The sequence below is a fragment of the Lagopus muta genome, chromosome 12 (assembly GCF_023343835.1).
Source record: "Lagopus muta isolate bLagMut1 chromosome 12, bLagMut1 primary, whole genome shotgun sequence".
Classification (NCBI taxonomy): domain Eukaryota; kingdom Metazoa; phylum Chordata; class Aves; order Galliformes; family Phasianidae; genus Lagopus; species Lagopus muta.
This window is the reverse complement of record NC_064444.1, coordinates 4,156,090-4,178,283: the sequence shown is the minus strand read 5'-3', so window position 1 is coordinate 4,178,283 and position 22,194 is coordinate 4,156,090. Positions and strand designations below refer to the sequence as shown.

Genomic DNA, 22,194 nt, shown 5'->3' with positions numbered 1-22,194 from the left:
AACAAGACGTAGGTCCTGCTTAAGATGGTAAATAGAGAGAAACTTCACTATATATTTTGCATTTTTTCCTTCATATATTTGCATTTACATGAGGTATAGAGTCAGGAGTCTAATGAAAATGGAGTACAAACAAGATAATATTTTTTAAAATTAAAAAAAAATGTTGCCAAGCTTCTGAGTAGGATTGATTAAGGGGACACTGAAACACATGCTTTAAAAAAAAAAAAAAGCACTTGGTTAATCCATTCTCTGAATTGAATACGTTACATCTGTGGAAGTGTTTTAAGTATCAAATAAGAACCTGGGGAAAAAAGAATGCATCAGTTTTGTCATTTTATTAGAGTGGAGTTACTGTACCATATTGCCTAGTGTGTCCATAATCTAAAACTTTATTACATTTTATAGGAGAACAGGAGGAAATACTGGGAAAAGAATCAATTGATTGCCATTGAATTATCTGATCTGGTGATCTACTGCAAGCCAACAAGCAAAACCAAGGACAATTTAGGTATTTTCTTTAAGGTTACATCTGAATTTTAACTTTTCTACTAATCTGTACAGATGTTAGTTGAAATTCTGGAAATGGAGATAGAATCTATTCTTTCTCTACTAGAGAATATTGAGCCTCACCCATGGAGAATTTTCAGTGATAGTTTGAATTGTGCAGTAGTAGGGGAGCTTGAAGCTGTTCATGCTATAAAGTATCAGCTAAAAGACCCTAATTTATCAGAATTGTTTTGAGCACATATCTCAATCTGTTTTGGTTTAAGTGTGGGACCAAATGCAGAACTAATTAATGGTATGAGACAAAGAAACAGGAGGCCATCAATGAGGAGATGAAAGCTTGGGTAATTTCTCATTGTTCTCATTTCCCACACCATGTTTTCGTAGTCAGTGCAATCACAGTAAAGACTTGGAAACTTCTTGGGCTTGGTGAATTTCCTTTAGAAAGGAGGCTTTGAAAGAAGACAGATCTTGAAACTGTCCCAGGTTTCTTACCTAACTGATCAGAGACATCGTCTTAATACAGCTTCAGTAAGGAAGTTCTCTAGTTTTACGTCAGGTGGTTTTTTTCTGAGATTAAAAAATCTGGCTGAACACTTGGCATTTGTTTGTCAGAACTCTCAAAATGGTTCTGTAGCACCTTTGCCATAGATGTAAGCTGTAGAAATGATATATAGTTCCATAATATAAATGAGAACTAGGATCTACATAAGTGTGCAGATAGAGTCTGACACTGAAATATGTACTTTGTGTTCCAGAGAAGCCAGCAAATGTGCCCTTCCTCCTTAAGTTTCTTTGCAGATGCTTTTAATAAGCTGTCACTGTGGCTAAGACATTGTAATTACACTCGTTGTTTGAAGCATTGGGTAACCCTGGCTGACCCTTTCTTCTCCCCATTTAAACCCAGGAAAAGATGTCTGGTTTAAATGTGTCCTGCAGTGGTCAGAAGTGCATTATTAGCAATGATGAGATAAGAGCATGGCTACAATCTGCCCTGTTGCAAAGCATGTGGCAGGCAGGCAATTTTAACTTTCAGACCTGACATTCAACCAGTTTATTGTGTCTGCATTAAAACAGTACCAATTATTTCATTACAGGACAAAGCAAACCAAAGTGAAACAAAATGTTATTGGAAATAAGGCATAAATGTCAACTTCTTTCTTCCTGTGTAACAGCCCTTTTTTTCTCTCTCCCTTGTGTAGAAAATCCTGATTTCAAAGAAATTCGTTCCTTTGTGGAAACCAAGGCAGAAAGTATTGTTAAGCAAAAGCCAGTTGAGTTGCTGAAATACAACTTGAAGGGACTGACACGTGTCTATCCTAAAGGACAAAGGGTTGACTCATCAAACTATGACCCATTTCGCCTCTGGCTTTGTGGCTCTCAGATGGTGGCTCTTAACTTTCAGACTCCAGGTAATATTCCCTTTAAAAAGGATTTAGCCCATATTCTATTTCACCACTAATGGAGCCTCTGCCTTCTAGTCACTGTGGCTGTTGTATTTATTTGTAATTCACTATGAGAAGGGAGATAAAAGAAATAAATTTGAGAATTTGTGAATGTGTGAATCCTCTGTTAAGAGCAGATCCACAAAAAATCAGTCTCTCTATCTCTGAGCCCATTTGTTACCTCTGAAAGGTTTATTCCACTTTGATTTCTTCATGATAAGCAAGCAGAGATATTTGCAGTGAAGTTCAGTTGGATGAACAGTTGTTCACCCACAGGGAAAGCTGTACACAACTTCCCAGTAAGGGGAGCTAGCTAACGGCACTCACAGGAAACTAGTTTTGAATGGAGATGGGTTTATTAGGATTAAAATTGTTGAAAAATGGCCTGTCAGGTTCAGTTACTGAAGGGAAGTTCAGTAACTGTGTCTTCCAACTTACCTCTCCAACTCTTTCTGGGAAAGCATCAACCAGGAAGAATTGCAGAGAGGAGCCATTAATCTGGTACTTCCTTTTATTCAGATAGGGATCTTTCTGTTGTGACTGTTTAACTCTCTTCCTAGATAAATACATGCAATTGAACCATGCCTTGTTTTCACTTAATGGACGCACTGGCTATGTTCTGCAGCCAGAAAGCATGAGAAATGAAGAATATGACCCAATGCCAAATGAATCGAAGAGGAAATTGCAGATGATTATGACAGTGAGGGTAAATCTCTTTTGTAAATTATGTTTTTTACAAGTCATAAATATCTATAAAACTATAAATTAAGTTATTATATTTCAGAGCAAGACCTGACAGATTGTCAAAATGCTGTTTTCAAATGTCGGAGTGTTTGAGAATAAAACTAGTTTCACTGGTTCCTGATAGGAAATACATATCTTTATCATGCTAATGAAGCACATGCTATAGAACTAAAACCACAATCCTGGGATAATTTTATGTAATTGCTAATAAAGATTCCAAATGTACTAACTTGCATTTCCAACCTAGTAACTTCTTAGTAGAAATGTCCTATTGGAGATTGATTAGCAGCAGACTAACTAGTTCCAAAATTTCCAATGTGGGGATGAAAGACGTTTATAATGAAAGAGAACAACTGAACAGAAAAAATAATAAACTGATTATTTTTTCCCCATTCATCATATTATTGGGTATGCTGTGACTTAATCAGAATGTCAGTCTCACTTTCATGGAGAAATGGATATATTGCTTGAAAATTATACCTTGTTGTCTTCTAGTGCCAAAAGTGAGATGAGCTTGTTTCTGTTGTCAGTTGTTATTCAGTAAGAGAGATGTCCTTTAAAAATATGCCTTTTGAGAAGGCAGAAACACATTAATTGCTTTTTACTACAGTTTAGAGGAGAGGTAAACAAGTGGTGTGAAATAAAGCAGGAATGTTTTAAGGTAATAAGGACTCAATGAAGACAATGTTACAAACTTGATCTGGAACTGCATACTGTGTACAATGAATGTCAGCCATAATATCTTTCAATGAAAATCACTGAGTCACCCAGACAATTTGGAGTGCCATTATGAGTGACATAGTATGTTTAATAGATGTAAACACATTCAAGAAAGGGAGTGTGCATTTCTGCATACTCTTCTGGGTTTATTTTGTTTATTCTCTAGTGAAATTCTCTTTTAGTTCTGTAGGCCACCTTTCCATGTGAATTTTGCTCTGGATGTGGTTATAACTCATAGTTTCTTTTGAAGGTTTTAGGTGCTCGTCATCTCCCAAAGCTTGGTAGAAGCATTGCGTGTCCCTTCGTAGAGGTAGAAATATGTGGGGCTGAGTATGATAATAACAAATTCAAGACAACAGTTGTGAGTGAGTATCAGTTTTCTGCGTAGTGGGGTTGTACTTTTAGTGCACGTAAAGTGGGCGATGATAATGAATGTATAACGTCTATAATTGGCCAGCAACCTGTATGGGGAGTAATTGGGTAACCTGCTCTCCTGCCTTCCTGAGTTAATTTGCAAAACTTGAATGAATATCTGATTTTTCAGGGAAAAAACCCGAACTGTTCACAGAAAGTTGTGACTGTGTTATGTTTTGGCCTATGCAACACTTTGTGTAGTCTGCATGTTTGTTTTTTTTAAATTGCTGCCCTGAAAGTGCTTCCTACAGAGTTAGTCAATTGCCAAAATTCTGTCTGAAATGGGGAGTTAGTGCTGTGAGATCCAGACTGTGTTTATTTCAAGTTGGGTTCAAAGGCTGGCATCCCCTCAGAGACAGCTTGGGTGGATATGGCTGTAAAGTTGTATAACCTGCAATGCAGTAAAATTTTGATCAAAGCTTATCCTGGTGAGTTCTGGATAAGGAGTGTGTGCCTGGTGTGTGTGTGTGTGTGTGTACATGAACATCGTGTAAGCAAATGAAATGGGACAATATCTAAGTGGCAGTCAAACAAAAATTGATTATTGAAGTTTTGTATGTAAGAAGATAAGACAGAACAATCTTTAATAAACTGACTGGCTGTCTTTTCACAATTTAATATATCTGGATGCAGCAGTGTTCCTGTGGTAGACAAGAGGCTTTGAATCTAATTATCTAAGCTACTGAAACCTACAGCTCAGACAGCAGTGGAAGATAAATACAAAATTAGGAGCAGAATGTACATTGTGGCTCTTCAGTACTTCAGAGAAGAGGATTATGATTTTAAATTTTTGTCAGGAGTGACCAAGACCTTAGACAGCAGAATTCCTAGCTGCTTTGCAAGTGCCAAGTTACTCAGTGTTCCATAAATGAATTGGGCCGTCGTACACTGGCATTGTACATCATACATGCTTTTCCTGTGGCACGGAACAAGAGGCTCATGAATATGGTCCACAGAGGTTTTGTATATATAAAGACAAATAATAGCTTTTCTTCATAGATTTCCATCCATGCCAACTTTCCTCCTATCTCCCCTCACAAATAAACAAATACAAACTGTCTGCAGTGAGGTTACAACATGAGACAGATGGTAAATAGGATTTTTTGGCCTCTGTATGCCCAGAAAATGGCCTGGGATACATACCCGTATATGAATGAAATGAATTTATTGCCTCATACTGTAAATGCTTCCTTTTCATTACAGATGACAATGGCCTTAATCCAGTATGGGCACCTTGTCCGGAGCAAGTGAAATTTGAAATTTATGATCCAAATCTAGCATTTTTGCGCTTTGTTGTTTATGAGGAGGATATGTTCAGTGACCCCAATTTCTTAGCACATGCCACTTTTCCCATCAAAGGAATCAAATCAGGTAAGAATAGGAGGGATGATAAGGGGCTAAGTCAGAATGACGTTAAATGTTATTGCGGTATGAGTTTGCTCTCTACAGTGGCAGCTATAACACGCCAAATGAGAAGTGCTTTGTTGTCCTGAATTCCTTCAATTTGTTGTTTATTATGATGTTAGCTGTGCAGTGTGAAAAGCGTGTAAAATAATCCTCATCTTGCCTTCTGAATTTATTTATTTATTCATTTTTAATTCTGTTTAGATAGGATAGGAAAATTTGCAGCAGCAACAAATCACAACAAAGACAGTTTTAGAACTGCTACTAATAGTGTGCCATGACTCTGTGAAAGCTAAATATAGTTCTTGTGTACTGATAAACCCAGGGGTTTCTTTGTTCTGAAAGTAAGAGATTCCATTGAAGTTCTTCCTTCCACTCCCACTTGGAGCTGTTTTTCAGATGAAAGCAACAAGATCAATGTTCTGATATTACTCCTATCTCCTTACTGATATGATCCCTGTGTCTTTAACTATCTTTATCATGGACTCCATTTCAGCAACAGAGTTATGTGCTCTGGGTAAAATGTGGGAAGGTTTGTTTTCTGATTTTGTGTCAGAATATTTGTTTAATTCATTGCCTTAAACGTGGGCATATGCAGAGTAAGTTTGCTGATTTTTCCCTGCATCTGGCTTTAGTTTCTAAGAGTATATGAAATTTTCTGTTTCTTGGTTCTGTCATTCTTGTCTTTTGTTTCTCTGTAATTCACATAATTCACATAAGAAAGCTTGCTCTCAGCAGTGAAGCATTTGAACAGTGAGGGATCTTTTGGTCCTTAGGCCCACTCGCACCATTTTTTGATGGCCTTGACTCTAGTACTTCTTTGTATATGCTTTGTTTCTGTTTTTCTTTCAGGTTTTAGATCAGTTCCTCTCAAGAATGGTTACAGTGAAGACATAGAGCTAGCCTCACTTCTGATTCACTGTGAAATGCAGCAAGTTCTGGTGAGAACCTCTCATTTGTTTTGTGCACTCACAGCATGTGTTAGCAGTTCTTTGTGGAAACCAGGAAACAAGGATTTAGGTTTTTGTTCAGTTTATGGTGTGGTATTATCTGACTTTTCTTCTTTAGGTATTGGGGAAGACCAGTAATGCAAATTGAGCCCCTCTCCCACTGAGGAGACAAATTTCTCATTTGTTAAAATAAATAATGCACAAAAAAGCCTAATTACCTCCATTGTTTTTTGCTGTACCAGCATGGTTGTTGCATTTCCCCTGTTAACTGACTGATGCCATGCAGAGCTAGCTAGCTAAATTCAGGCTTTCACCTCTGAAATTCAGGCTTTTTGCCTATTGAAATTCTAGTTAGTGTTTTTACACATTCCAGGAAAAATGATGATGATGCATCCTTTGCTCATGGAACCACACATTCAAATACCTGGTCTGTGAAGAGCATTTGTTGGTGCTTCAGAGGTGCTCCTTTCTATGTTAATTTAAAGCAGGCTTATTCTCAGACTCTCTTTATATGTCAATAATATTTTATTCTATATATTTTATATATTAATATAACTATATATAACTAAATATTCAATTATAACTATATATGAATCTATGTTTTATTGTATCTTATTAAATACAATGGCACAGGGAACAAGTAATGAAATTTTACAGTGCTTCTGGGAAGTGAGGATTTCTGGGTGCTTTCCAGTACCCTTCATATTCAGAGGAGGAGGAAGAAGTGCAACTCATCTGCAGTTGTTCACAATCATTCAGCTAATGCTGTAGTTCACACCAATATGTGTTAGTTTTCATGATTAAAACACCAGGTTCTGCTAACAGTAAGTTGTTATGTCTCTGGAGAGATTTGTCCCCACGGTTACAGACACTGAAATGGAAGTCACTGAATTCTCAGTCACATTCTTCATGGAGGAGTGGCAGCCTTTTTCAAACATTCTTGTTAAGATTTTTGCAAAGCCACCTAATAAACACATAATGTAATATGACTGTGTGTAATCAGCTCTTGGCAGCCATAGCTGAGAGAAGGAGAAGGCTAGGAGCTGAGACAAAGAGTGTATGTTTAAAGAAAAGAGAGGCATGAAGATAACATTTGAAATGTTCGTATTCCATGAACATGAGTCTGATCCAGGAGACCAGATAAACTCATATATTTACATATTTTCTGGCTTGTTGCCTCTGAGAAAACTGGTAACAACTTGCTGTTGCCTAATGTTGAGCATGGGAATGGTGCTAGATATATTGCTGATTCCTCTTCAGAAATTCATTCTTTGCCTGGGGCCCGTGTATCTCTTAGCGTTGTTCATAGCAGCAGCGTGTCTCCTGGTCTGTCAGCACTAAGTCCTTTGGTGGTAGCGTATTTCACACTCTTGAAACACCTTCAATTTGTTGGGCCAAGGGAAGATGCAGCATTGCTCTGTATTTTTGCAAGGTCTGATGTTTCTGGGTGGTAATGCAGTAGCAGGAGAACTTGCAAACAAATTTGCTTTTGTTTGGCAGTCTGTAGCAAATCAAGGTTTGCCATGGTTAATCAACTTCTGGAAGTTCTGCCAGATCATTCAAGAAGCATCAGGAACGATCAGGGCTATATCCATCTGTTCTTCTGCCCTTTTTTTTCTTTATTTGTGATAATGACCCTTCACAAAATGGTATAATTTAATAACAGGCCTGTTTATACACAGGACTCCATCTGTATTCTCTTGGAGATGAAAAACACAGTTACAAAGGGGAATGAGAATGGCTGTGAAATTTCCTTAGGAACAGAGTAGCAAGAGTCTAGCAAATGTAAGCATGCATATATGTGAACTGTTATGTGGGGCCTCATGCAGTTTTTGTTCAATTTAACCAGTCACCTTGACATTGTAGAAACTTGGTTACACTGAGATTTTTACATTTAGAAGCATGTATTATTAGCCTGAAAATTGATTCACTTGCATCAGAAAGTGTGTGAATCTCTTTAGCTTTTATTTGCTTCATCCTATACCAGGGAACTGTAGGAATTTGTTTTGGGAGGAAAAAGAAAGGTGAGGAAAGGATCTTGTTCCTTTAACTGTAAAACTCCATGGCTCCATGGAGTTTAGAAACATGGAGAAACTCCATGTTTCTAAACCTGTCAATTTTTGTGGATCTGGACTGAGTCCTAAAAGAGGCATTCTTATTAGTATGCCATCTCTGAAAATATTTAGATTTGTTACATTTATTGATTGCATGTCATTTCTTTTAGGATACGTACCTTGTTTTGCTGCTGATTTGAAAATTAAGACTTTGTTGCTGCCAATGCTGTTTCCCAGAAGTAACACTAGAAAAGAGGCAGTTTGTGCGTGCAGAGTTTTTGGAGTATTAAAATAATTTGTGAGAGGAATCACATTGATTACTTATGCTTGAGGAGAATTTTGAGACATTCTGTTGTGGGCCACATGCAACAGAAGCTCAGACCCCCTGTAAATTAATCTTCAAATACTTAGTCTGTTCCTCTGAAAGCATGAAATGGCCATAGATCCTTAGTACAAAGGACGTGTCCTCCCTTGGTCATCTGGTGCTTGCTGCTGTTAGGGATCCTATTTACTCATCAGTATTTCTACTTGTGGTCTGGATTTCAATAGGAAAGCACCAAGATTGTTAATGTCACCTAGTACACAGATATGATGGAGCTGTCAAAAGCAAGAACAACAAAATTAAAAAGTATTTTAAAGCACATAATCTGATGTCCTATGGTGATGTCCTTTTGCTGTCCTTTGCTCAACAAACTGACATGATTTGTTATGGGACAATATTTTCCAAAATGTTATCTCCAGATAAAGGTAATGGAATGTGTTTAGGAAAACAAAATAGCCCCCTGAACTCTGTTGATTCTGTATTGGGTATCTCTTACATTCACTGATTACCAGCATTATTACATTGATTTCCAATATTCTTTCAAAGGAATATGAAGAAGAGCTTTATTCTTCGTGTCGGCAACTTCGGAAGCGCCAGGAGGAAGTTAATAACCAGCTGTTCCTTTATGATACCCATATGAACTTAAGGAATCCTAACAGAGATGCATTATTAAGAGAATTCAATGTGAATGAACATAAACTACAGATGTGTCAAGAAACATGTAACCGGAGGTGGGTCGGTAATCATTCTTCTTTCCAAGGTAGCTCCATCTAAGTATGGCTTAATGTTAAGAAAATCTCAGGTTTATTAAAACAAGCATCTAAGAATAGTCAGAGCAGGATTGGCATAGCTGAAGGGAGACAGGGCTGCAAACCACTAGAGGCCAGCAGACTCAGTGAAATGTCTGCTCAGTGAAATCCTGGTTTCAGTAATCACAGTGTAATCCTGTGAGTTTATGTTCTTTTATCCTGCTTTCTAGGAGAAAACCTTGGAAATATATTCTATATAGCCAAATAAATAAACCACCTCTCCTACATTGTTAAAGTTATGTCCCTGGTGGTGTCCTTAGTGTATTAAATATGTGGAAACAACATGCTTCCAGAGACACATACTGCAAAAGATAAGAACAATTTTAAGACCACAGAACTGTCAGTGAAGTGTCAGTGTGCTATCCAAAGCTGAGGGGAGGGTATGTCTCATTTGCTGCCACCTTTGGGTTGGGTAGGAGGAAGAGAGAGGCTTCCTTACCAGGTGACCACGTGGAAGTATTGAGTAGATCTTTAGGCCTTTCTGAGATAATGAAATGGGACGAAGACTTTTATTTAAATAGTTTTTTTTTTACCTGTGTGTGTGTGTGTGTGCTGAACAGTTGTATGAATCCCATCTATTGCAGGAAAAAAAACGTACAGTCCTTGTTGCTGATACATTACTTAGACATTGAATGAACATAGTAAGCCATTCCCCTCTGAGAAATATCAAGGAGATTTAACTCCTTTTTTTTTTTCTTTTCTTTTTCTTCTTTTCCCTAAAAGATTAAGGGAGAAGAAAGTCAGTAACAGTAAATTCTACTCTTAAAACAGTCATTCTTTGATGCGTGCTTTATGGAGCAGTTCAGGTAGAGACATTAATTTATCCTGGTCATTCTATTCTGTGAAGATCTCATCTGCTGAATGAATCGAAGAGGAAGAAGAGGAGGGAAGATGGATTTTCTTATTAATTTCTTGTTATGAGAAAAACTGTTTTAATTCCAAATAATTTATATTCTGTACAAGGTTTGGCCAGTACCTCTGTGCAGGCCAGACTTCCTGTATATGAAAGAATCTGAAGGTGGGTAGTTGCATAGACTTCACTGCTTATCAATACCTGAAGTGCAAGTTTAAATTGTTCATGGTGTCTCTGTACACAGGATGTAGATAAGACATTCACAACAATTTGCATGCATGGAATCACACCACTTTAACAACCTGGCTCCTTAAGATTAACTGGTAGTGAGTTTTTAATTTATTAAATGCTGTAAAAGCACTTTTGCACCAACATTTCTTTTTTAAATGTATATTACCTTACCTTAGGCAATGGATTGTACTTCTGATACTGTATAAAGAATTTTGGGCAGCTAATAGCTCATACTGTATTGTCTCTTAATAGTAGTTCTCTGTGCCCTTCTTGAGTAGCAGATAATATGTTACTTTTGTTGAAATCAAATATCCTCTTTGACTTTGGATGCTTCCTTGTGAAAGGTTTAAGAGAACAGTGTGTGCACTTGTTTTTGTAGCCCCTCTGAACTTGTGTTCCTAAATTAAGGTATTGGAGGGAAAGGTTTTAATGTAAATATGTGCTAAGAAATATGTGGTGTTTTGTTATGTTTTTTTTTTTTCTTTTCAGAAGGCATTTCAACTCTGAAAAGCACTTACTTTGATACAGCATCATTTTGCAAACCCTTTCAGCTGCTAATGTGCTTAGAAATGATTTTTTTTAATGAACTGTCCATTTTTAATCTTGCAGTCCTACTTAGATGATAGCATCAGATGATAGTGTTCTGTAAATGTAGACTGTTTTACCAAAATACATCTAATCCAAGAATGATAGTATGCACAAATATAGAGGTACATTAGTCTTACATCTTTAATCAAGTGAAGAACATTGAGCTACAGATGCGAAAACTCAGTAGATTAGCAAGTGTGCTTTACTGCAGTAGTGAAACGAAAGCCCTTGAATGGCATATTTAAAACCAGTTATGGTAATTTGGGTGCATGTCAGTTCTTTGTGCTAGCACTGTCTTATTACTCTCAAATTCCTGGTTCCTTTCTCTCTACATGGGTGAAGTTTTGCTGTCTATATAAATGAATTTCTTTCACAGCTGTGCACAGGAGTTAAGTTCTGTCTAAATGACTGTCTGAATCATAAAATTTTGCATACATCATGCTGTATTTCTCATCACAGAAAACAGGCATGCATCTGGGATTCCTGGCCTGATGAAGATGCCTCAGCCATTTTTGGTTTCTCTTGCTCCCTATTCTGTTGTTTCAAGGTGTGCTTGATTGATGCTGTTGTTTATTCACATCTGATGGTTTGAGGAAGTCCACTGAGGTTTTAATTATTACAAAAAGAGTTGTGTCTCACTTATCTTGAGATGGAAATGCTATAATAGCATCCCATAATTGATTGTCTTCTTTAGATATTTTTAACGAAGGAATTAAATACCAATCAGCCATCTGAAAAAGAGGAGAGGACAAAGTTAAAGGTAATTCAAGGGTTTCCTTTTCTTCTTCCTGCCTGAAATCTCTTCAGTCACCAGTTCCAACTGGTCCATCCAAGGATTAGATGAATGCAATTTTTCTTCTTTTTTTTTTTTGGGGGGGGGGGGGGGAGGGGAAGGGCATCAACGGTGGATTTTAGAGGTACAGCAATAACTTAGCCTGCCATACAAACCTGGGCTTACCTGCTGATCCAGTTGCTGTGGGTGGTGAGGACCTTTGGTGCACATGCATTTTGTACTGTTTTCCAGGACATATTTTAGTGTGTCATACAATCAGTCCCTGTGCTATGTATTTCATTCAGCAGCCAGTGTGTGTCGCGTTCCATGTCCTGAGAACACAGTGTTGTCAGTGATGGTCAGATGAGGTGGTCCAAAGTTGTGTCTGGAAGGTCCTGAAGCTGTTTCCACAGGTGGAACAGGATTTTTAGGCAGCTGAATAACAGCTGGGCTTGTACTGATTACAGAAAGTAGGGGACCACAAGATGCTAATGCTCAGGGAGACCAAATTCTAGATCTCTAGGCTGCTGTGGTTTAATTTTATTATTTCTAGCTCAGTTCCAGAGCAGACATAGCCACATGGCCCAGGTGAATCATTTGGCTCAACTACTTTCCTTATTCTATACCTGACCCAGAACAACTATTGTATGATGAACGTAGGAGTTTCTTGCTGCTGTGCAAATGTTTAAGAGTTCTTCAGAAAGTTGTGTGTATATTCTGCATGCAAACATCATATTTAAAGTTATAAGAGGTATTCCTTGGCATTTATGAAAATCCATTCAGGTGAAAATCCACAGACTTTTTTTTTCCCCTGCGTATATGAACATGTTACATTCAGAAGAAAATTACTGCTTTGGCTGCTTGGTTGACTTGACTGTTAGGCAAGGCTATGTACTGTTTCTTGTATCTTGCATTGTTTTAACTATAAAGGCCCATCTCTCAATTCTTTGTCAAGGTGGACTCAAGCAACTTCTTCACAGTTGCAGCTGTTTTAATATGAAACAAGGTTTGAATGTGCATGCTAATTTTATAATCTAGGAGGAGAATCATTTATAAGAATGTTATCGGTTGAATTGTTATATTCTTATGGAAACTATTTTGAATTCTTAAAATAACTTATTTTAATAAAAATGTTTTGATAGCAGTGATGGGAATGATCCCAGAAGCCTCTTCATTAAAGCGTAGTTTACTGAATGTCTTGACTTCAAATCTCCAGGTGGTGTGCATGAGTTCTAATTGAACAGCGGTCTGCTGGAATGTTACGCTGTGTTGCACCAGAGGTTGGAGGAAGGGCATTTCTGTATTCTTTAAGATGAACTGACTTAATGATCGTTTTCATGAAGTCATTATTGTTGCACTTCATCTGGATACAAACAAGCACTGCAGAAGGAAAAGGCCAAAGATCATGTTTAACATGCAACTCCTAACTGACCTTTTCCACTAACAGGTAGATACTTCAGCTGTAGTGAGCATCAGGTTTGTATCAACTCAAAAAATGAAGTCTGAAGAAGGCAGAGCTGGAATTTGTAGTCATTTGGAACCATCATTCACAGTAAATTTGTATTAACACACTTTCTGCTAATGAGGGTGTCTTAATTGCATGGGCAAGTGTTTCTGGGTGAAGGCATGATGTCTTTGTATTGTGATTGCTGAGATTCTTGGGAATCAAATTTTTCTCAGTCTTCTAATAAAAACTGTGTATATGTTGAGCTGGAATCAAGCATCTATGAGGCATTTATGCTGCTGAGGTATCACTGCATTGCTGCAAGTATGTGGCAATTAGCGATAGAAATGAAAGAAAAAATTGGTAGGGTCTCCTAGGAGGTGATGCTACAAAAAAACCATACTACTTAAGGATGATTGACATTTAAACTTCTGAAACATATATACACACACATCATAAGTCGTTCATGTACATCTGGCAGGCATTAGTTTTATGCTGACATGCTGCGTTATGCAAGATTAAGCAGCTGCCAAGAGATATTTAAAAACATCAGAGCCATTCTTTTTACCAGTTGCTAAATAACTCTGAGCTCTAGCAAACTTTCATTTCTGCTTTTTGAGTTTTGAGGTGTATTTCTGGTAATTCACTTTCAGGAAAACAAATAACAGATAAAGTTTTGGAACAGACAAAACAATTGAATTACTTCAATTTACTCAGTCGCTGATATAAAAGTAGTAATAACAGAAAAATAATTCTCATTTTAAAAATACTTGAAACAGAGCAGCCGTGACTTTTGTGCACACCTAAATCTTAAGTAATTCTCATAGAGTAAGTAATTTTAAAGTAACTCCTGAAGCCTTACATTTCTTCTTTTCATTTTGGAACGTAAAACAGGGAAAGTATCCTTCACCTCTTCTGTAGTTTACTTGAAGAGCAAACACGACTCTGGCTTTGTTTACTAGATGGAGCCAAATAGGCTGCTGTTTGGTTTGGGGTAGGCATTGCCAAGTGGCTGCTTGTTTCTCTCGACTAGGGCTGATTTAGTACCATGTGCTCAAGCATAAGTTATGGGCAGTTAGGACAAAATAGCACCTCTTGCTGTGTTATCAGTGAAGAGTTCTGTCCTTGACTCCAGACAGATGAAGAGCTTCACATGTTGTGCTCGTTCTGCAGGAGGTTGAGCTGCTTCAGTTTTGGTATTTGTGTCTTTGCCACCCGTCCCAATTTTTCTTTGTACATAAACAGTTATCAGGACTTTCACCTCAGCCAGCACTAACAGCATGTTTACACTTTGGGACACTTTCATAGATTATTTTTTTCCATCAACCCCACCATTAAGATAAGTATGCATGGCAGTGGCTCCTTTTTTTTTTCTTCTTTTTTTTTTTTTTTTTCCCAAAAAAGTATTGCAAATAGGAAAAAAAATCCTCTGGGGCACAGGAGTGACATTCTACATCTTAAAAAGATCTACTTTTTACAAGAGTTAGTGTGAAATACCAATGTTATGGTTGTAGCTAGTAGGCATCTGCATTCTTGTACATTGTCTTTTTTTCTGTTGCTTCTGTTGCATTAAAATTTCTTAATTTACTTTTGCTAGCATTGCATCAGAACCAGAGGATGGAGAGGAGGAAGTAACCAGTGGTTTTCATTTGAAAAGCGTGGCCCTCTAGGAGAACAGCAGGCCAAAGCTTTTGTGAGGTCACTTTTTTTTTTCATCTTTTATTAAAATGAAGGATTAATCTTCCTGCAAACTACGATGATGTATATTAATGGATTCTGTGAGTGACCCTTCTGCAGTCAGTATGGCAGTGAAATGTTATCTGCTGGAAGCGCAGTAGCTTTTGATAAAGGAGTTCAATGCTCCTAGGATGCAAACATTGCCTCAGTTTATTCTGTTACAGAGGGGGGAAGAAAAGTGAGTGCTGCCTTGAGCTGTCCCTTCACTACTACATTTAGTTTCTTTTGGTTTATCATCCTGCTATAAAGTTGAAGTTGTAATGATATCAAGCACTAAAGGAATGTTATCAGAGGCTATAAAAATTTTATAAGGAATGGAATATGAGTGTAATCACTTAACAAGAGTCCTTTAAATATGATTATTTAACCGTTCAGTAATGCTGGGAAAAATCACAGCTGTTTCATAATACACTTTAGCTAACTCATTCATCTTCAACAGGAATATTTAGTTAGAAAATCTGTGCTGCTTCAAGCACTTAGCTGCAACTGAGGTACACAACTGTACATTTTCCAGAAGTGTATTAGATGTAACACAGTTTATTCAGAAAAGTACACCACAATGTATTCGTTTAAAAAATAACAATAATTTATTGTCTAAAGCCAAATTATTGGTTAGGCATATATGCATTCAAGACGGAAAGCAGAACTTGGTTTGGAATGTGATCAAAGAGTGAGTTTTTTCCCCTCTGGATCATATAGCACAAACTTCCTAGGAATAGAAGGTGTGGACCAAGAGTATAATGCTATTGGGTAGAAAAGATCAGTCTTAAGGGTACCACTGCAGCAGAAAATAACACGCTGCTTGTAGCAGTAGTTAACTTTTTAGTGGCCTGATCAATTTTACTTTGAAGAAGAATTATAAGATATGTTACAAAAATTAAAGGTTTTTGCTCCACCATTCTATTCACTGGGGATAGAACTGTTAAAGGTATTTACCCAAGAAGTACAAACATGTATTTTTTTAATTCGCTGTGAAAACAAAGAGTATGCAACATAACTAAATCCTGTCCTCCATACTCAGTGTTTCATTTCAGGGTGAAAATATAACTGCAGATGGAAACCACGAGACGAGCACAGCAATCAACAGCAAGAGCAGTCCTCCATCCCTAAGGAGATGTGTAATGGTATACTTCCCTGGCTTTGGTCCACAGCCCTGAGATCTAAACCACTCAACCACTTCATTCAGGCTGTATTTCTGAGGCTCGTACCCCAGCTCTTTCCTGGCCTTCTCCATGCTGAAGTAATGTGTGACACCGGTTTTATAAACTTCTGTGCGAGTGAGGAGAGGCTGAAAATTATAAACATGGCCTATGAGAAAATGAACTACTTCAGTAAGAAATGCAAAAAAATAGACAAGTGACAGAGGAAGGCGGCAGGTTGGGAACTTGTATCCCAAACCTTCTACTAGCGGTCGGAAAAACTCAAAGTTGTTTACTGGCCTGCCATCTGAAATAAAGTAGGCTTGGCCTGCAGCTATGTGCTTTTTGTTGGCTTTGAGGGCCTCAAAGGCAAGGATGTGAGCCTGAACGAGATTGTCAACGTGTACAAATTCTACTAAACTAAGAGGATCTCCGTATACGAATTTAAACAGTCCCCTCTCAATGTAACTAACTATTCTTGGAAGATGTCTTTGCTCTCCTGGCCCATAGATGCCCGCTGGTCGGAGAGCACAAGTCCTCAATACACCTTTCCCATTTCCAAGCTCAGTACCGTTTGCCTTCAGCACCTTCATTTCAGCTAAAGATTTGGTCCGGGAGTAGTGATCTGGATGGAGGTGAAGAGGTAGATAAGGCAGAGATTCATCCCCATTTTCTATAATCTGGCCTCCAAATATCACGTTATATGTACTTGTATAAACCAGACTTGACACTCCTGTGCTCTTGCAGGCTTGGATGACATTTTCTGTTCCTTTCACGTTAACATCTTCTATAAGTTTTCGGTTCAACTGCTCCCTGCCAGACATTCCATAGGAAGCGATGTGGAACACGCAGATCACATCTTTAAGAGCCTCTTCCACTTCAGCCAGACAACAGACGTTCCCTTGTATAAACTTTATCCCTTCTGGCACAGGTTGAAGAGGCTTCATGACATCAAAGAGAATCACATCAACTCCCTTTTTGTATATGGTACAGCCTAAACTAAAACAGGACAGAAAGCGTATGTTATATACATAAATGTATAAAACACTTCAACAGAGATAACAGAAGCCCTTTAACTATTTCAATACCTTTTTTTTCCTAATCGCACTCAGTTCAGCCATCTACTATGGTGATGAGTCAACTGCCTAGCTTAAGGCTTAGAATCGTTTCCTCAGTCTCTAGAGGAAAGCAAAATGAAGTGGGTGAACTGCCAGTAGGGAAAGCTCTGAACAAAACTAACGTGTTTTCAGCTGCTCTTTGGCAGAACCCAGCTCGTTCTCCTTCTGTCCCCTGAGGTACCTGAGGTAGCTGAACGATGGTAATCTAAATCCCCATCACAAAGCTGATCAGCCCCGTTAAAAGTTACGCATGGAATCAGAGCAACGTATTCGCTTAAAGCGCTCAGAAACGCAGCGGTGCGATTGCCGACTGGGAGCCGAGACCAACAGGCACAGGACGGGGTGACGCAGGTCCCAGCCCGCCGCCCGCCCTGCTCCATTGATCCGCACGTCGCCGCTCTCCAGCGCACTAACCGGAAGCCAAAGTAACCACCTCCTCCTGTAATCAGCACCGCTTCCTTGGCGCTACTTCCTGCTTCCATCCTCTTTGCTTCGGTGCCTTTTCAGGAGATTGATCTACGGAAGACGCAGTACAAACACACATTAACGCCAATCTGAGTTCTAAGATCGCTTCGCGTCCAGCTGTTCACAGCTGGGAAAGCCGGCCCCGAGGCACAGGTTGGACCGGCGCACCGTCAGAACCGACCCGCGGGATCTGGCACCCCTCGGTCGGGCGGTGCTCGGAACAGCCCGGACCCGCAGCCCGCCGTCCCGCCCGTACCTGCTCGGAACCCGCGGCCTTCCGCTCCGCCTTCCCGGAGTGCCACCCTGCCGCGGGGCTTCACGGGAAATGGAGTTTCCCAGGGATGGTGGGAGGGTGCCGAGTCACAAGATGGCGTCGGGGTGCGGGGGGTGAGTTAGAGGATGCTGAGTTTGTCTCAGTGAACACCAACGATGTGGAGCTGCTGGGCTGTGTTAGGTTGTGTGCCCAGAAGGTGCTGCCATCCCCTTTCCCTCCGCAGCAGGACTCGATCAGAGATTGTTTCTTGCTGTGAGGGTGCTTTAAAACGGGGAGTCTCCAATGGTTATTGAAGCCTGACCTTTCCCCTCAGTGCCAAAGCTTCACAAAGGCTATATCACTAATCACTGAATCGTTAAGGATGGAAAAGTCCCCTAGGATCACCAAGTCCAGCCCAACTCACGCCCCCTGCCCACAGACCACATTCCTCAGTGCCACATCCCCACAGCTCTGGGACGCCTCCATGGGTGGTGGCTCCCCCACCTCCCTGGGCAGCTGTGCCACTGCATCACTGAGAAGAAACGTTTCCTAATACCCAACCTGAGCCTTCCCTGGAGCAGCTTCAGGCCATTCCCTCTCATCCTATTGCTGTAACCTGGAAGAAGAAGCTGACCCTCACCTCTCCGCAACCTCCTTGTGGGAATTGTAGAAAGCAATAAGGTTTTCCCTGAGTCTCCTCCAGAAGAATAATTAATAATACCTAATCTGCCCAGTGGTTCTAGCATTCCTTGGTCTGTACAGCATAATACACTAAAGGAAGAGTTAATCTCATGGAGGTTGAAAAGTTTTTCTTAGTGAGGAAGCAATGCATCACGGTGACTAACTTCAACAGAATTGCTTCTGAGTTGAGCACCAGCCATCCTGCATGAGCAGTAAGACAGCACAGAATTATACTCTCAAAGTCTGTTTTGTGGTATTTTCCCTTTTTTGTTCAGAGAAATGTGAGTCACCTGGGGAATGTCAGGAAACACAAGAAGTGAATTATCTGTCAAAACTACTTAAAACATGTGAGCTTGCATTTTGCAAAACCTTGAGAGAAGTAGACAAAATACGCCATGATTTATTTTGATTGATGCCTGGCAAGAATTAAAGCGAAGCAGATTCTAAGAAGAACTATTATTTCTTGCAAGTGAACCTATATGGCTCTTAAATGGCAATATCTGGCATAGAACATATGCTGCACATGAGCGGAGCATACACTGTCATGCCAGTTGATTTCCGTTCTCTGAGAAAACAGATTGTGTTTCAGTGGAATATTGCAGAACTGGTTGATAGGAAGCCATAGAATCATAGAAATGTTTGAATTGCAAGGGACCTTTAAAGGCCATCTAGTCCAACTCCTTGTTGTGAATAGGGACACCTACAGCTCAGTCAAGCTGCTCAGAGCTTGGTCCACCTGACCTTGAGTGTCTCAAAGGATGAGGAATAATGGTGATGCAGGGATGGAGATGCTCAGTTTGTCCAGTTCAATTCCAAGCACACAGCAGGGCCAGATAGAGCAGGTTACTGAGAGCTCTGTTGGTATTGAATATATCCAGGGATGAAAACTCCACGTTAGCCACTTTATTCTGGTAGCTCAAAGAGATTTGTACTTCCTGAACTGCATTTCTGACCTTGCACTCCATCTTATGTTGCTAAATCCTTGCATTTGAATAGGTTAACCTTAGAACGTGGGTTTATCCTCTGGACTTTGTGATTCATTCATGCAGGGCAGATTGCAGGACTGAGACCTCTTTGTCTGCCTTCTGCTTTTCCTTACTTTCTGCCTGGTCATTGTGTCAGTTTATCTCATAATTAGTGTTAATGTTATGAATATAAGAAAACTATAATTAAACTAAAACTTCTGCTCTTAAACCACTCTCAGTTTTATCCCTCATTGTAAGGAATGGTCTTTTTTTAATCGTCAAAACATGGTAGGAAGCAGTCATTCCTCATTTCAGAATGGCAGATTTGACTACAACTGGAAAAGTTGTCATTCAGTTTTGTAGTTAAAAAGCCAAATTTTAGCCCGTCCTGTGGCTTTCTTTCATGAATGGTTTCAGTAATGCAGAGTAACGCAGAGATTTCATGATTTCTTTCAATGATTTCAGTAATGCAGAGTGAGCACACAGGACTCTAAGGGCCTAAGCTCTGAGCCCCTTCATACCTGAACAATTGTATGCTTTAAAAGTGAGTACATTGAGAAACATCTGATGAAAAGACGAGCACAGTGTTCTTGAAGAGACTTTCACAGATGTTTTTACTCTCAGATTGAGGAGGACAGGTTCTGGAATGCAATTCTGAATGTCTTTAATTCAATCACTTAAAGCAAGACTTCTCATAAGTTAAGTAGGCAACTCCTTTGGAACAGAATTACACACTTACATTTCAGTAATTGTCTGATTTGTTTTCAAGCGCGATTCAAGTGCATCCAGCTGCCCTGATTTACCACACTGATACTGGTTCCCTGCTGTAGTAAATTATAATTTAATTTCACTATCCATAGGTTTGCAGAAATCTTACCACATAGCTAGCAAAACCAATATGATGTCAGTGTGCTATGAATCATTGGCATGGAACATCCAACTGATGGTTGGACACACTACTTTGATCATGTAGAGAGATGTAAAGGATGTTTTGGCTTCATGTGCTATATCATATGTTCTATAAACTGGAGGCAGATATGTCATTTAGTCTGTGTCTTGTACTGTGCTAATTTTCTGCAGGTACTGGAGCTGAGAGTAGAAGAGATGTGTCTCGTCTACTGTTCCAAGTCTCAGCTCATAGCATTTCTGTGGGATTCTCAGTGGAAGCTAAGGGGAAAAGGAAACATTTGCTGAGGAGATGTTATCTGTCTTCAAACCTATTTCTGGTAGGTTCCTGGAGGTTTTCAAGAAAAGGGTGGATGTAAAACCAGGAACATGGTTTGTGGGCATGGTGGTGATGGGCTGATGGCTGGATGAGATGATCTTCGTGCTCTTTTCCAATCTTAATGATTCTTATTGTGCTTTCATTTCATGAGACTGTATTCAAGGTCTAAGCACTTCTTCTTCCACTTGTCTGGCAAGACAGCAGAACAGGCATTGGCTTAAAAATGATGCTGCCTGTTTTAGTTCTGCAATTACCTTGAAAGCATTGCAAAAATGACCTAATTTTTGCAGAGGAAGGTTTAAGTAAGAATTTGAACATGTAAGTAAAGGAAAGGAAAACAGCTTCAAAAAGGGGTGCAATCTCTTTCTTGTTTCAACCATGTTTAAATGAGATAATCTCTCTGAGGTTACTTAATGGCATCTTCATATTTACAGCAACACTGTTCTCTTATTTTTTTGTGAGGCCGTTTATCTGTTCTGTGGAATTAATGATTGTAGAATTCAGAATTTGTGAATATTTTATCATGTCCTGATGTAGGACTCTATTCTGAACCATTTCAAACCAAGTGGTTCTGGCACCAAACTGAGGTCTCCTTTGAAATGGATTTATTCAGATCCCGAAATGCTGAAGGTTGTAAACAGATACTTTGGCAAAGCAAGATGAATCCCTTATCTCTGCAATGGGGTAAATTTACAAAAGTTACACAGACAAGCAAGTTGTCAAATGCATTTATCTTCTGTGCAGAAGTCTTATTTGGACATGTTTTGTCCTGAAACGGTAACATGAGGGATATGTTCAAAGTGGGAACTTTTCCACTGGGAGTATGCGAGGGTGGCAATAATGCAATTAACTGCAAGGCATTCTTGCTCTGAATTTTCATAATTAACAAAATTGTTGGTGCAGCATCTGGTTAAAACAAATTTTGATTTTTCTACATTTATGAGGGAAGCAAAATCTGAATTACTTGGATTCCCGAATATTTGAATTTTTGTTCAATTTTTGCAGTAAAGAATTCTGACCAAGCTTTGCATTTATAGTATTTATCCTTTATCTTTTAACAAGTATCCAGCCAGTTATAATGTGATTTTTGTCCTGGATTAATTCCAGAATACACAATGGCTTAATTCACTGCTTGTGGCAGGTATGTATATATAAGGATCAAACATCCAACATGTTGTGGACAAGCTGTATAAATGGAACTATTCTTCTGAATGACTTAGAAGAACAATATGTTCTAGTAACTGAATCTTGTATAATGACAATTTTGCATGTCTGTTATGCGATCTGGAAGTCGCACATGCACACATACAAATTGTGTTGCCAAGGAGTCATCCAGTAGCTGAGTAAAATGACATAC

The 22,194-nt window shown here is 39.1% G+C and overlaps 2 protein-coding genes across 6 annotated transcripts in view; one reads left to right on the top strand and one right to left on the bottom strand.

Moving 5' to 3' along the window:
- The window catches only part of PLCG2 (phospholipase C gamma 2), a 56,264-nt gene extending 45,362 nt beyond the window's left edge, over nt 1–10,902 (top strand). Inside the window, 8 exon segments of the mRNA XM_048958113.1 lie at nt 406–508; nt 1,707–1,916; nt 2,510–2,655; nt 3,664–3,778; nt 5,031–5,198; nt 6,084–6,172; nt 9,104–9,288; nt 10,090–10,902. Of these exon segments, the coding sequence (XP_048814070.1) occupies nt 406–508; nt 1,707–1,916; nt 2,510–2,655; nt 3,664–3,778; nt 5,031–5,198; nt 6,084–6,172; nt 9,104–9,288; nt 10,090–10,132 (1,059 nt within the window). The 3' untranslated portion in view covers nt 10,133–10,902.
- A 4,653-nt stretch (nt 10,903–15,555) lies between these two features.
- Nucleotides 15,556–18,045, bottom strand: SDR42E1 (short chain dehydrogenase/reductase family 42E, member 1). Of its 5 annotated transcripts, none has more exons than XM_048958124.1 (3): nt 17,970–18,045; nt 17,663–17,764; nt 15,556–17,129 (listed from the first exon to the last, which is right to left on the bottom strand). In XM_048958124.1, the coding sequence occupies exons 2-3, from the start codon at nt 17,728–17,730 to the stop codon at nt 16,022–16,024; spliced, it is 1,176 nt and encodes a 391-aa protein (XP_048814081.1). In that variant the 5' UTR covers nt 17,731–17,764; nt 17,970–18,045; the 3' UTR covers nt 15,556–16,021. The 5 variants fall into 5 exon arrangements, with proteins under 5 accessions (XP_048814081.1, XP_048814082.1, XP_048814083.1 ...); XM_048958125.1 differs by having other exon boundaries at nt 17,895–17,974; XM_048958126.1 differs by lacking the exon at nt 17,970–18,045 and adding an exon at nt 17,882–17,961.
- Between the last annotated feature and the right edge of the window lie 4,149 nt (nt 18,046–22,194).

Excerpts from the sequence above, each read along its gene's own strand:
- SDR42E1 (XM_048958124.1), bottom strand. The coding sequence starts at position 17,730 with ATGGAAGCAGGAAGTAGCGCCAAGGAAGCGGTGCTGATTACAGGAGGA. Across the intron at positions 17,130-17,662 it reads GGTGGTTACTTTGGCTTCCG|TTTAGGCTGTACCATATACA; the intron begins GTTAGTGCGCTG and ends GTCCTGTTTTAG.